This window comes from Neovison vison, chromosome 10 (genome assembly GCF_020171115.1).
Source record: "Neovison vison isolate M4711 chromosome 10, ASM_NN_V1, whole genome shotgun sequence".
Lineage (NCBI taxonomy): Eukaryota > Metazoa > Chordata > Mammalia > Carnivora > Mustelidae > Neogale > Neogale vison.
In genome coordinates this window covers 39,464,520-39,480,462 of record NC_058100.1, presented here as the reverse complement: position 1 = coordinate 39,480,462, position 15,943 = coordinate 39,464,520, and the positions used below count along the sequence as shown (strand labels likewise).

General features: G+C 36.9%; 1 protein-coding gene across 10 annotated transcripts in view; it reads left to right on the top strand.

Annotated features, from left to right (window-relative positions):
* The window catches only part of CEP170 (centrosomal protein 170), a 126,468-nt gene that overhangs the window by 24,441 nt on the left and 86,084 nt on the right, over positions 1 to 15,943 (top strand). For all 10 annotated transcript variants that reach the window (XM_044267034.1, XM_044267033.1, XM_044267032.1 and 7 more), the window contains exon 2: positions 10,759 to 10,904. In XM_044267034.1, the coding sequence (XP_044122969.1) occupies positions 10,800 to 10,904 (105 nt within the window). In that variant the 5' untranslated portion in view covers positions 10,759 to 10,799. The remainder of the gene's footprint in view (positions 1 to 10,758; positions 10,905 to 15,943) is intronic.

Sequence of the window (15,943 nt, the reverse complement as noted above, 5' to 3'; positions counted from 1 at the left end):
TTTATAGTTTTTATGTCTATGCTATAAGGTAATGATTTCATAGAATGAATTAGGATATCTTACCTTCTTTTCAAGTTTTTGGAAGATTTTGACAATGATTGGTGTTAATTCCTTTTTAAATGTTAGATACAATTCAACAGTGAAGACATCTGTTCCTTGACTGTTCTTTCTTGGAATGTTTTGATTACATTCAGTCTCCTCACTGTAAATCTATTCCATTTTTCTGTATCTTTATGATTTAACTTGGTTTGGTTGGGGTTTCTAAGAATTTTTCAATTTCATTTAGGTTATGTACCTTTTTTTTAGCTTACACTAGTATATAAAATTCTCTTAAAATTCTTTTTATTTCTCTAAAATCAGTAATGTCGCTATTTTTTGCGGTGATTTTAGTGATCTGAGTCTTCAATTAGTCTAGCTAACGACTTTTCATTTGTTGCTCTTTCAAAGAATCAACTTTTGTTTTTTATTTTTTATTTTTATGCTCTTATTTTATCTTTATTCTTTGTTTCTTTTTTAATATAAACATTCATAGCTATAAATTTTCCTCTGAGCCCTGCTTTTGCTCTGTCCTCTAAGTTTTGGTATGTTGTATTCTTGTCTTCTCATCTCTCAATGTACTTTTTTATTCTCTTATGATTGCTTCTTTTACCCATTGTTTGTGTAGAGTATGTTAAGTTCCACCTTTTGAGAATATTCCTATTTTCATTCTGTTATTGATTTCTAATTTCCTTCCATTCTGATTGGAAAAGTGTTTTGCACTTTTTGCTCTTTTTCGATTTATTGTTTTGTTTCAGGCCTAACATAATGTGCTACTCTTCAGAATATGCTTTGTGCACTTGAAAAGAATGTCATTCTGCTGTAGTTGAATTGAGCATTTTATGTATGTCTGTTCAGTATATTGGTTATAGTGTTGTCAAGTCCTCTATTTATTGATACTCTGTCTAGTTGTGTTTGTTTCATGTTGTTGAAAGTGTGGTATTGAAGTTTCATACTATTTCTAAACTATTTTTTAAAATTCCGTTTATTTTTGTTTCATATCTTTTGGGCTCTGTTGGTAGGTACATATACTTTTACATTTTTTATGCCTTGCTATATTGAAACTTTAATCAATATATAATGCCCTCTTTTGTCCCTTGTAATCTTTCCTTGACTCAAATTTTATTTTTTTTCTGACACTAATATAGCCACTGCCACTTTTGGGGGATTACTACTTGTGTGGAATGTCTTTTTTCAACCTTTTTTCTTTGTGTCCTTATCTGTACAGAACCTCTTGTAAACAGTATGTAGAAAGATCTTGACTTTTTTTTCCTTTAAGATTTGTTTATTTATTTTAAAGTATGTTTGAGGTGAACCAGGGGGGAGGGGCAAAGGGAGAAGGAGAGAGGATCTCAAGCAGACTTCCTACTGGGCACAGAGCCCCAGTGGGAGCTCAGATTCATGACCCTGAGATCATGACCTGAACCAAAACCAAAAGACATGCACTCAACCAACTGCACGTCCCAGGCTCCCCAAGAGATTCTGTTATTTTATCAGATCTTTTTCTGCCGTTTCATAGGAGAGTTTAATACGTTTACATTTAATGTGTTTTCTGAAGGATTAACTTCTGTCACTTATTTATTTTTTTGCATTCTGTATGATTTTTTGTTTCTCAATTTCTTCACTACTCCATGTTTTTCGTATTTAGTTGAGTTTTGGCTAATGTGCCATTTTGATTCACTTCTTGTTTCCTTTTCTACATGTTTATTTAGTTATTTTCTTGGTGGTTACCCTGAGAATTACAATAACACCTTAAACTTATAATAACCTAATTTCAGTAATTCCAACTTAATATCAAGAGTATACAGTCTCCTTCTGTACATCTCCATTCCTCTCCTTTTATATTTGTCACAGATTACATTTTTTTAAAAAGATTTTATCTATTTATTTGACAGACAGAGACCACAAGCAGGCAGAGAGGCAGGCAGAGAAAGAGAGAGAGGAGGAAGCAGGCTCCCTGCTGAGCAGAGAGCCCGATGTGGGGCTCGATCCCAGAACCCTGGGACCACGACCTGAGCCAAAGGCAGAGGCCCTAACCCACTGAGCCACCCAGGCACCCCAGATTACATTTTTTTATATTGTATTTCTAATGACATAGCTTTATAATTATTGTTTTATGTATTTGCCCATTAAATCATATTGGAAAAAGAGGAAAGTTACAAATCATATTGAAAGTACAATCATGGGGACGCCTGGGTGGCGCAGTTGGTTGAATGACTGCCTCCGGCTCAGGGCGTGATCCTGGAGTCCCGGGATCGAGTCCCACATCAGGCTCCCAGCTCCATGGGGAGTCTGCTTTGCTCTCTGACCTTCTCCTCGCTCATTCTCTCTCTCACTGTCTCTCACTCTCAAATAAATAAAATAAAATCTTTAAAAAAAAAAAAAAAAAAAAAAAAGAAAGTACAATCATGGGATGCCTAGGTGGCTCTGTTGGTTAAGCATCTGCCTTCAGCTCAGGTCATGATCCCAGGGTCCTGGGATCAAGCCCCACATTGGACTCCTTTCTCAGCGGGGAGGCTGCTACTCCCTCTCGCACTGCTGTTCCCCCTGCTTATGTGTGTGTGCTCTCTCATTCTCTCTCTCAGTAAATAAATAAAATTTTAAAATTATTAAAATGAGGGGCATCTGGGTGACTCAGTTAGTTAAATGTCTGCCTTTGGTTCAGGTCATGATCCCAGGGTTCTGGAATCAAGGCCCATATGCTGCTGAGCAGGGATCCTCTTCTCCCTTTACTGCTGATCCCTCTGCTTGTGCCCTCTTTCTCTCTCTCAAATAAATAAAATCTTAAAAAAAAAATTGAAAAAAAGGTAAATCATCCTAGATTTTATATTTACCTATATACTTACTTTCCCTGTGTTATCTTTAATTTTTCTCATGGTTTCTATTTACTGTCTAGTGTCTTTTCATTTCAGTCTGAAAGTTTCTCTTTTGCATTTCTGGTAGGCCAATCTACTAGTAATGAACTCCATCAGCTTTTGTTTAATGGAAATGTCTTAATTGTGATTCATTCTTAAAAAGTAATTTTATCAGATAAAGATTTCTTGGTTGACAGTTTTTATCCCCAGACTTTATAAATAAGCCATCCCACTGTTTTCTGACTTCCATGGTTTATGAGGAGAAATCAGCCGTTAATCTTATTAAGGACTCCTTGTCCATGACAAGAGTCTTCTCTTGATGTTTTCAAAATTGTCTTTTTCTTTCAGTTTTGACAGTTTGAGTATAATATGGCTGAATATGGATCTGTGTGAGTTTTTCCTGCTTGGAGTATATTGAAATTCTTGAGTGTGAATATCTAGATCTTTCCTCAAATTTGGTAAGCTCTTTTTGTTTCTTCTTCTTTCTCTGTCTCTTCTTCTGAGACTCCTATAATGTATGTGTAGCTACATTTGATGATATCCTACAGATCCCTTAGGCTCTGTTTATGTTACTTCCTTTGTTCTTCTGTCACACCGAATACTTCCAATTGTCTTATCTTCAGATTTGTTGATCATTTTTTCTTTCTGCTGAAATCTGCTCTTGAATTTCTGTAGTGACTTTTTCATTTTATATAATTTCTTTTTTAAAAAGATTTATTTATTTATTTGACAGAGAGAGCGAGATCACAAGTAGGGAGTGGGGGGGAATCAGGCTCCCTGCTGAGCAAAGAGCCTAATGCAGGGCTCCATCCCAGAACTGTGGGATCATGACCTGAGCTGAAGGCAGGGGCTTAACCCATGAGCCACCCAGGTGCCCCTCATTTTATAAAATATCTGTCTCCCTATTATGCTCTTGGCTTTCTCATAGCTCATTTGGCTGATTCCCTTTAGTTCTTTGTCATGTAACACAGTTGATTTAACATTTTTGACTAATAATTAAAATGTCTGGGTTTCCTTGGGGATGGTTTCTGCCCATTTTTCCCCCTGCAAATAAGTTTTTCTGTTGCTTGCTTTCTACATATAGTTTGAGAACTGAACCCGGGTATTTAAAGTATCATATTGTGATATATATGGAAATTTAATTATCCCACTCCTTAGGGATTGCTGAATATTTCTTTTTTTTTTTTTAAAGATTTTATTTATTTGACAGAGATCACAAGTAGACAGAGAGGCAGGTAGAGAAAGAGGAGGAAGCAGGCTCCCTGAGGAGCAGAGAGCCCGATGCGGGGCTCGATCCCAGAACTCTGGGATCATGACCTGAGCCAAAGGCAGAGGCTTTAACCCACTGAGCCACCCAGGCGCCCCTGCTGAATATTTCTTATTGAGCCCTAAAGCCAACTGTTTGTTACTCTTCCAAACTGTTTTTGCAAGGTGTGTATTCCTTGTTGTGTGTGGTTACTGAAATTTCTATTCTTTCGTCTCTGTGGTCAGCCAGTGATCTGATAAGGATTTCTTTAAGTACCTGGCTCCTGAAAGAGGAAGAAAACAAAGCAACAAGCACACACCGACTCTCCAAATTCCTTAAAAGATGCTTCAGCTCATAAGACTTGAAGCTACGATGGCCAGCACAAAAGCTCAGCCATAAAAACAGCAATCACCAGCCAGAGTACAGAGTCCAATATTTGGATGACAGAGCCTTTATTATGTATCCTGGCTCCAGTGAGCCACACCAGAAATGCAAGAGGCTAGCTGTAGGCTACTTCTTGGAGATTTTGGAATGGGAAATCAGGATGATGGTACCTGGTACCATGCAAAATACTGAATTTTAACAGCCTCTTTGACTGGACACCAGAGCCCCAAATAGTTAACTTCAGATAGTTCTTAGGAGTTCAATAGTCATTTAGGTGGATGGATGGATTCCTGGAGTTTCCTGTTCCTCCATTTTTTTGTGATACTCCTAAGTAGCTTAGGAATTAAATTGCTCTCCAGGGTAGAAGTGTTCTGCTTAACCAAGGAGATTAATATGTAAAAACTGCAACCAGAACAGTGAAACCCCCTAAACCACTTCTTGGTTTAGCTCCTACATCAGCAGTGCATTTATGTCCATTATTGGGGGATATGGGAGAAGTCTCCTGTGGTAAACTGAATGTTCCAGAGAGGAAAATAGTAAACTAAGGATGTTGACCACCCCCAAAAAAGGGGCTTGCATTTTCTTCCATTGCTGGATTTTCTAGTAGTTGGTTCTTTGTCACGATAAAGCTGAGAGCTTGACCTGTAATTTTTAAGTCTGTAATATATAGCACCCTTATGTTTAATTATACAAATAATGTTAAACATCAAGAAAAAAGTAAATTGGGAAAAAGACACAATAAAAACAAAAATTTCATTTGTATATTCTAAAAATACTCAAATGGGTATATTGGACTATGAATGTTTTTATGAAAAGATACTGTATTTTAGTAAATTATACTCAATGTGCATTATAGTCAGTAGTGAAGCAAATCAGCCCACATGTCTCAATGGCTTCAAACAGCAGTCATTTTTGTTTTTTGCTCATATATCTGTCATTCACCTGGGGGTTAGATGATATATTGACCTTCTGACTTCAAATTGTATGTTAGCTCCATGTCTGTTCCATATGTCTGTCATTCATCTTCAGCAAGTAGACTGACCAGGACATGTTCTTTTTTTGGTGATAGCAGACGTGCAGGAGGGCAAGCCAATTTCCTGAGCACGTTTTAGACTCTACTTGCATCACATCTACTAACATCATCCTTTTGGCCTAAAGTCATGAGGCAGAGCCCACAGTTAGGGACTGAGAGAGATACCCTACCGCTAAGGGGAAGACTTGCAGAGTCACAGGGCAAAGGTTATAGTTTGTCGTAGAATTTGAGTATGTAAGAAGGCCTACAGCTCCAGTCTTCGAAAAAACTCAGTGATCCTGTATATAATTCCGGCTTTAGATCCCAATGAAAGCCTTTCATACTTTGAGAAAGTGCTGTAGGAATTTTAATCATTGATTTATTAAATTTACTTTTCTTGAATTGAAATATATATGAAATAAAGACTGTAGCACTTTTAATTTTATGAGTAACCCATAAGCTACATTATATTGTCATAATTTTTATCCTAAATATTTCTTTAATTGAATACTTTTACTACATTGACATAGAAGATATTCAGTAATGTTGATTGGTTGGCATTGTTCCAGTCTCAGTTTATGATGTTAGGGTATTATTTGGCAGAAAAGATTAGGAAGAAAGGGAGAAAAGGAAAGGAACATTAATTAGATGCTTCCTGTATGCCAGGTATTATAAGATATCATATCTGTGTCTCATTTTGTCTTTAGATATCCTCCCTCTGTGTTTTTTTTTTCTTTTTCTCTATATAGGTAAAATATCTGGAATCCAGAAACATTTGTTGTTTTTTTTATCGTTTTTGGATTTTGAGTCACTTAGCATGAAGGACAGGGTTTTAAACCAGAAAGTCTACTCCAAAACACGTGTTTTCCTGGCTCATTTGGAAACCCTACCAGGAAATGTATAACTGCTGTCACATCTTGTCAAGACCTTGGGCATGTTGTCGTACTCATGGGCTTCTTTTCCCCCTCCCCGTAGAGGAACTGAGCTGAAACCTATGTCTTGGTCATCGAGCAGCCTTTCAACCAGGTTTCAGGGTGGTTGTTTTTTTAATATATTTTAAGATTTTATTTATTTATTTGACAGAGATCACAAGTAGGCAGAAAGGCAGGCAGAGAGCGAGGGGGAAGCAGGCTCCCCGCCAAGCAGGGAGCCCGATGCGGGGCTCAATCTCAGGACCCTGGGATCATGACCTGAGCTGAAGGCAGAGGCTTCACAGGTTTCAGTTTTATCATGTGTGAATGTCAGGATTACTCAGCAAGTAGGAAGAGATGATTGGAATTGAAGGACTAGTGAGAAACTATCTTAGATAAGGAGAGAGCCCTTTGTAATAATTGAAACGCAGCAGCTTTTTGGTGTATCTCATTCCCACTTGTGGTTGAGGAGGTAGAAAAAGACTCAAGGCCATTGCACCCCTCCAGTAAATTAATACCCCTCATCTTGAGGATTATGATTTTTAGTTTTGTTTTTCAGAAAATGCGTACTCTTTAGTTACCTTTTAAGTGTCATTGACAGTCAAAACAAAATATATGAATTGCCACTATTTTCATATTATTTTATGTAATTACATGCAGTTGACTCCTGAACAATGCAGGGGTTAGGAGTTCCATCCCCTGCACAGTTGAAAAATCCGTGTGTAATTTTTGACTTCTCCAAAATATGGCTCCTAATAACGACTGTTGACCAGAAGCTTTCCCAATAACATGAACTGTTAACATGTATTTTTATGCTACATGTATTATATGTTGTATTCCTACAGTTAAGCTAGAGAAAAAAATGTTATTGAGAAAATCATAAGAAAGAGAAAATATGATTACAGTATTGTATTTCTCAAAAAATCCACATATAAGCAGATCCATGCAGTTCAGGCTCATGTTGTTCAGGGGTCAACTGTAGTTATTGTTTGTATGTTTGTATGATAGAATTATATGTCGTTTATTTGTATATTAATATAACTTTGTTTGATATTGTCTAAATACTTTAGTGTTTTTATAGTATACAAATAATGCTTACATAAAACTTCTTTGATTTGGAAAATATTATATCGTTTCTATTGCCCATGTTTGGTGCTACTGTTTTAGTTGACTCTGTTTAGGCTAATTTCATTTCCTTTTAATATGTCTTACTGTAGTTTTTCTTTTCTCAGTTCCTTTAAATAAGTGTGTAACTGTTGGCTTACTTATTCATATCATCTTTTGAAATTGTCCTCTTTGTTTCCAAATGCAGTAAGCAACTTACATGCTAAATTTAGATTGGAGGGTTTTTCTTGGATAAAATTGTTTTAATTCTTCGTTGACTTGGCCAGGAAGTACACATGAAATGCTAAAAGCCAATTTGACAGAGAATAGGCAATGAAAAACTAACAACATCTCCAGCACAGAGTAAGGTGGATAAAAGATTGAAGAATCCACGTAAACTGACTGTATCAATTGATAAGCTGAGAGTGAGTTAAGACTTGATTGTTTTGGCTTTACAGAAGACTGTTTGTCTATTCTGGTGATACCCATTGTTTTGTGTCTGTGTTGACAAATTTATAATATATAGGATTTTTACCTTAACAAAATTTTACATCTTAAAGGATTTTGCTTTAATATAGATCTAGTTCTTACTACAGAATGTTTCAGTTCATGACAGTATAGTTTTCTTCTAATTAAATTGTAAAAGAATGTGCCATTTCCATGGAAAAAAATATTTACATGTATAGTTTTTTTGATTCCTAACAAAAAACTTTGAGTAGGTAATATCATGCCCGTTTTAGATAAGAGTAAACAAAGGGGCAGGAGATAAATAACTTGCCCCAGGTCATGTAGAATAAAAAGTGTTAGAACTAGGAGTCAGATTCTTCATCTGTCAGTCTGACTCTAACTAAGATTTATATTCTGAATGACATAGCCACATTCTCTAGCACAGCTAAATCCACAGGCTGGGAGTTCCCAAAACCATTTCAAAGGTCAGGGGTCAAAACTATTTTCATAAGAACATCAAAACATTAGTTGCCTTCTTTATTTTATTGTCATCTGAACTGATAGTATAAAAAGAAGCGGTGGGTAAAGCTGCTGGTTCCTTAGCGTAGATCCAGGCTGAACTATAGTAATAGTAATTGTATTCTTCACTGCCATGCGTTTGGAATTAAGGGTGGGGGGGAGCCAGTTTCACTTAAGAATGTCATTGATAATGTGGTTAAAATGGGAGTCACATCTTTTTAATATTCTGTACAAGTAATTGGAAGGACACATAAAGCATTTATGTTGTACACCAAAGTACCAGGGTTGTCTCAAAGAGAAGAATTTGTGTCATCTTTGAGTTGTGAACTGCCCACTTGTTTCACAGAGCGCCTTCGAGCTGTGAACTGCCCACTTGCTTCATAGAGCGCCTTGTTACTTGACACAATGACTGACAGACAAATTTATCATTTTGTAGACTTGAGTATTTGGCAAACAAAGTAAGCCTGTCACCTCAAAGAAAAGAATGGGTGGTATTTTTTGCCAATAAAATTATAGCTTTCAAGAGAAAATGAGAATTTTAGAAAACTTGATTCTGCCACCATGATTCTCGCGGCTACCTCGTACTTAAAGATTTTTCTGAGAAGATGGGTGATGAAGTCAACAACTGTGATGCTTTTAAGTAATATAATGAATAGGTCATTATTTAGAAGATCTGTTAACTCAGGGAACCAATATTTTCCATTTATAATGTTAAAAGATCCCTTCAAAGTTGATGAATTTTCATGCAACATAGTATAAAAAGTTTCGGATTTCTTATTGTAAGTCAATTTCAAGAAGCTTTCAAAGTTTTGGTGTAGTATCAAAGAAAAAACTATAGTTATTCGAAAAAACTACATAATAAGTTTCCCTTTTCTAACTATTTGAATGAAGGCAGGCCTTCTTTAGATATTTCAGGTTCAACGATATGTGGCAACAGATTGAATGCAGAGCAAATAGAAAAATCTTCAATTAAGCTAGACATTAAAAAATTTTTTAAAAATTAAAATAGTGCTACTCTTTGCCCTAATCATTTTTGTTTTGGAAGTATATTTTTCATTAAAATTATAGTTTATTTTGAATGAATTGATAAGTCGTAGTTTCTCAGTTTTCATTTATTTTTTAAGGTAAATGTTAGTATATATAAACCATGCAAACAAAATGCTCTTTGGGGTTCTTTTTTTTTTTTTTTTTAAGTGGAATGGGGGTGCATGGGTGACTCAGTTACGCAACTGCCTTTGGCTCAGGTCATGGTCCCAGGGTACTGGGATTGAGCCCCATGTCAGTCTGACTGCTCAGTAGAGAGTCTGCTTCTTCCTCTCCCTCTGCTGCTCCCCCTGCTTGTGCATGTGCTCTATCCCTGTCAAGTAAATAAATTTTAAAGAAATAGAGTATCTTGGTGGCTCAGTCCGTTTGGCACCTGCCCTCGGCTTAGGTCATGAGCCCAGGGTCCTGGGATTGAGTCACATGTCCTGCCTCCTGCTCAGCAGCGATCCTGCTTCTTCCTCTCCCTCTACCCCTGCTGTAGTGCATGGTCTCTCTCTCTCTGTCAAATAGATAAATAAAATCTTATATATATATATATATATATATAGAGAGAGAGAGAGAGAGAGAGATACTAAAAAAAAATTTAAAAATAAAAGAGTGAAATGGGTACCAAGAACAAAAGCCTAAGAATTGCTGCTCTAGAAAAATGTTCTAAGAAATTGAAGTACATATGAGGACAGAGAAATTGAAATTGCATGTTTTTGAAAGTTCTTTCAGTGGTCTGCACTTTGTTGACAGAGAAGCAATATCTTTGGTTTTAATTGTTCTTAATCAGATATCAAAAATATTCATTTGAACTTAGTCTTTTGCAAATCATTTATAAGTCGGACATTTATTTGTATACTATTGGTAGTATTTACTCAGGTTAATATGATAATGTGATCACTTACTTGAGAATTAATAGATCTTTATAAGCCCTGTCCAAAGCCTTTCAGAAGTATGACAAATGTGAATTAGTTAACTACTTAATTGCCTGATGTCTTCCTTTTTAATTGAACTCTTAATGGAGTCTGTGTATTTACTTAACTAATGAGAATTTGGTAAATTTGTCATGTCGGATGACCTCTGGACTGTCTGTTTACTGAGCCAGGAGTAGATGATGAATGCAGTTCTATTCTTAGGTCAACTTTAAAGGACTTGGTGGATAAATACTAAAGCTAAAAATATCTGAATGTATGTTTTTCTTTAATATCTCTGTAGGATGACGTAGCTTTGCCAAAGACTTAGAAGCTAAGCAGAAAATGAGCTTAACATCCTGGTTTTTGGTGAGCAGTGGAGGCACTCGCCACAGGCTGCCACGAGAAATGATTTTCGTTGGAAGAGATGACTGTGAGCTCATGTTGCAGGTAATTACATAAAACTTCTAGATGTATCTATTCAAAACTTGGAACTGGTAGAAAATATTCTTCTGCTCCTTTGGAGAACAACACTACATAGAGTTGAACTTTCTAGCTCTCTGTCTTTTAACTGTAGTTACCAGTTTAATTAATTTTCTCCCTCTTGAATCATCTAAAAATAAGTTCTAAGTCTTGGGGAATAAATTTTGAAAAATGAGAGTTCAGAGTAGAGAAGTTTATTTTTAAGTAAGATGTTTCACATTATATGCTTTAAAAATAAGACTTGTAGGGGCGCCTGGGTGGCTCAGTGGTTTAAAGCCTCTGCCTTCGGCTCAGGTCATGATCCCAGGGTCCTGGGATCAAGCCCCGTATCGGGCTCTCTGCTCAGCAGGGAGCCTGCTTCCCCCGCCCTCTCTCTGCCTGCCTCTCTGTCTGTCAGATAAATAAATAAATAAATAATCTTAAAAAAAAAATTAAAAAAAAAAAGACTTGTAAATAATTCATAAAATTAGCATAGCATGAAGTACAACTGAATTTTAATCATGATGCTTCAGTGATACCAAAATTAGTTTCTCTGCTTCTTTTCGAGATGTTCATTATGATACCTTTCAGTAGTTTAAGCATAATTAAGTATTGATGGTATTTACTGCATTATGTATAAAGGAGTTACTTTTAAAACACTTTTAAGCTGTGTTTGTATAAGATAATTAGCAGAAAATGGATCTCCAGGTTTTTGAGAATTTAGTTATTTTAACAGGTCCCTTGCAGTTTAGAATAAAGTTTTTGTCCCCTTCCTCTTCCTCCTTTTTTTGTTGTTAAGAATGATAAACAAATACTTAAGAGTAGAAATGTTTATTCTGTTAGCCCAGTGGTTCTTAACTGGGGCACGTCCTGTCTCCCCTGCCCGAAGGGCATTTGGCAATAACTGATTATTAGAAGTGGTAGGAGGCTAGAAGTGGTCGCTATGGACATTTGGTAGGTAGAAGCCAAGAGGCCAAGTGTGCTGCTAAGCATCCTACAGTATACAGTGTATTTCTCCCCCCACCCTAAACACATAGAACAAGGAAGTGTCTGGCCCTAAATATCTATAGTACTGAGATTGAGAAACCCTGCATTATCCCTAGAAAACTCAAATTTGCATCTGTCTGTTATACATGTTTACTGTAAAATTAGATAACTTATTTTACAGTTCTGGGGCAATGAAAGTAAAGCCACTCCACAGAAGTGTGAGTATAGATTATGAATGTAGTAAGTATAGTATACAAGTATGTTGCATATACAATGTCACCTTAATTCAACAAATTCAGTATGAGAAGTAGAATAATAGTACAGAGATTATCTGCGGTTCTCAGTAAGATGGGAGTCTTGAGAGTGGCAATTGAGAAAAAGGCAGTCATTTGGTTTGGCTAACAGCTTCTTGGAACTGGACCCTCTCTTAGGCACAGATAGTGGGAGCTCATTTATCAGAGAGTGGAAGAGGGGCTTTCTATGTAGCATTTGTATCAACCAGCCAAGAACTGTGGGAATGGGTTTTGTGGGTCTTGCAGGATCAGTCTCTTAAGAGACACGACTGATACAGTGTCTGTTCCTGGACCGTGTGTGACAAATGGAAGTTGTCTGATAGTTTGTCAGGTAGAAGGAGGAAGCTGTGAGTCCAGGAAGACCAAGGTGAGTTCCAGTTCCAGAGAGGAAGGAGGTACACAGAGAAGGAACTTCACAGAGTAATTCTCCAATATGCCACTGAGTACTACTGATCATTACATATATAATGGAGAAACTAACCATAATGTGGGGGAGAAGCACTAAAAGGAATTAGAGTTGACAGTGCTGGGCAATAACATGGTCAGGAATGGTGCCTGTCTTGACAGCCAGATTGGTAAACGTCATGATTCACAAGGCATTGGTGTCTACGCCCTCAATAGTGGGGAATAATTTACCATAGATTGAGTTCTACCTTCATCTAAATCTGAAAAGCTGGACCCAAAAGGGTCATACTCTTTTCAAGTAATTTAACTATATCCCATAAGAAAGTCCCAAGAAATGTGTAGGAATACAGAAATATCCATAGTAAAAGATGTTTTGTTTCTAAAGAGTTTGGCTAAGTTTGGCACAGACTGGCAAAATTTAAAAAATGGTCAAACAATCTTGAAAAAGCTTTCAAAACTTACTACAAAGCTAGTGATGCTGGCTTACATAAAAGTAGACATATGGACAAGTGAATACGGAATAGAATAGAGTCTGGAAATAAACCCTCTGTATCTGTGGCTGTTGTGATTTGAATTGTTTCCCCCAAAAAAAGATATATTAAAGTCCTAATCTTCCATACCTGTGGATGTGACCTTATTTGGAAATAAAGTCTTTGAGAATGTAGTCAAGTTAAGAAAAAGTCATTAAGGGCGCCTGGGTGGCTCAGTGGGTTAAGCCGCTGCCTTCGGCTCAGGTCATGATCTCAGGGTCCTGGGATCGAGTCCCACATCGGGCTCTCTGCTCAGCAGGGAGCCTGCTTCCTCCTCTCTCTCTGCCTTCCTCTCTGCCTACTTGTGATCTCTCTCTGTCAAATAAATAAATAAAATCTTTAAAAAAAAAAAAAAAGTCATTAAAATGGACCCTAAACTAATGTGACTTGAGGTCCTCATAAGGAAAAGACAGAGGAAGAACAGCTATGTAAAGACAGAAGCAGAGATTATAGTTAGGCTACCAGAAACCCAGAACACCTGAGTCCACCAGAAGCCAGAAGAGGCAAGGAAAGAAGAGATCCTCTCCTAGAAGCGTTGGAGGAAATATGACCCAACCAACAGTTTGATTTTGGATTTTTAGAGTCTAGACTACAAGAAGGTAAACTTGCGTTGTTTTAAGTCACCCCTGCGACACTTTGTTACGGCACCCACAAACTATTACAGTGGCAGGCTGAGGATTTTTTTTTTTTTTTTTTTAAAGATTTTATTTATTTATTTGAGAGAGAGAGAGACAGTGAGAGAGAGCATGAGCGAGGAGAAGGTCAGAGAGCGAAGCAGACTCCCCATGGAGCTGGGAGCCCGATGTGGGACTCGATCCCGGGACTCCAGGATCACGCCCTGAGCCGAAGGCAGTCGTCCAACCAACTGAGCCACCCAGGCGTCCCCAGGCTGAGGATTTAGAAGGGTGTTAAGTTCATTCAGTGGAGGAAAGAGTAATTTCTTTGGCAGATGAGGCTTAGGACACCGGGATTTCCACTATAAAAGAGTGAAGTTGGACCCCTGCCACACATCAAATATAAAATTTAACCAAAATAGATCAAAGACCTAAATTTAAGAGCTACAGCCATAAAACTCTTAGAAGAAAACATAGGGATGAGTCATCATAACCTTGGATTTGGCAGTGGATTCTTAGATATGACACCAGTAGCACCAGCCACAAAAGAAAAAGTAGATAAATGAGACTTCATTAAAATTAAAAACTTGTATATCGAAGGACACTACCAACAGAGTAAAGAGTGGGAGAAAATATTTGCAAAATTGCATGTATCTTTTAAAGGTGTAATATCCAGAGTATATGAAGAATAACTACAACTCAACAACAAAAAGACAAGCAGCCCACTTAAAAAATGGGCAAGAGACTTGACTAGACATTTCTCCAAAGAAGATGTAAAAATGCCCAGTAAGCATGAAAAGAAGATGCTTGACATCATTTGTCGTTAAGAAATGCCAGTCAAAACCACAATGAGATAGCACTTCACATCTACTAAGATGGCTGTTAATTTTTTTAAAACAGGAAAATAAATGTCAGTGAACATATAGAGAAATTGAAATTCTTGTATGTTGCTGGTGGGATTGTAGAATGGTGTCACTGCTGAAGAAAATAGTTTCTAGTGGTTCCTCAAAAAGCTGAACATAGAATTACCATATGACCAGCAGTTCCATTTTTAGACATATACCCACAGTAATTGTGCGCAGGGTCTTAAACAGATGCTTATGTGTCAGTGTGGATTATAGCATTCGTTATTTGCAACAGCCAAAAGGTGAAAACAGCCCAAGTGTCTAGTCACAAGTGAATGGATAAACTAAATGCAGTGTGTACATGTAATGGATTATTATGCAGTTATGTAAAGGAATGACGTTCTCATACATGCTGCAACAGAAATGAACTTGGAAAACAGTATGCTATGTGAAATAAACCAGACTCAAAGGACAAATACTACATGATTTCATCTCTTTGAAAATAGCTAGGATAGCTAAATTCATATACATAAAGAGGGTTAGCAGTAACCGGTGACTGGGGAAAAGAGGTTTGGGCAGTTACTGCCTAAGAGTTACAGAATATCTGTTTGAGGTAATAAAAAAAAATTTTGGAAATAGATGGTGGTGTACAACATTGTGAATTTAACTAATTCCCCTGAATTGTATACTTACAGATGTTTAAAATGGCAGATATTATGTTATGGATTTATGATATATATATCACCACAATGAAAAAAAGGAAATCAATGGCAATAGAATTTTAAACTATCTTTGAATTGATTCACTTGATTCATATTGCCTTTATAACAAACTTAAAGCAAAAATTAGTATTATTTTAATGAGCAGAAATGATTTAATTGGTTTGTCGATATTAAAGTACTGAGAAGGGGGGTAGGGTTATGGACATTGGGGAGGGTATGTGCTTTTGGGTAAATTGGAAGGGGAGGTGAACCATGGGAGACTATGGACTCTGAAAAACAATCTGAGGGGTTTGAAGTGGCGGGGGGGTGGGAGGTTGGGGTGCCAGGTGGTGGGTGTTGTAGAGGGCACGGCTTGCATGGAGCACTGGGTGTGGTGAAAAAATAATGAATACTGTTTTTCTGAAAATAAATAAATTGGAGGAAAAAAAAGTTAAAATAATATTTTTATTTTAATTTCATAAATGTTTATGATATGGGTATCCTAGGTATAACTTTTTATTTATGCTTTATTTCCTAATTTTTAAATGGATTGTAAAGGAGATAAGGGAACTCTGTGATCAGGCAAGGAAAAAAGCAGTTTTGACCTGTTTCTCAGTCTCCACCCTTAAAGATACTTCTGCCCTTTACTGAT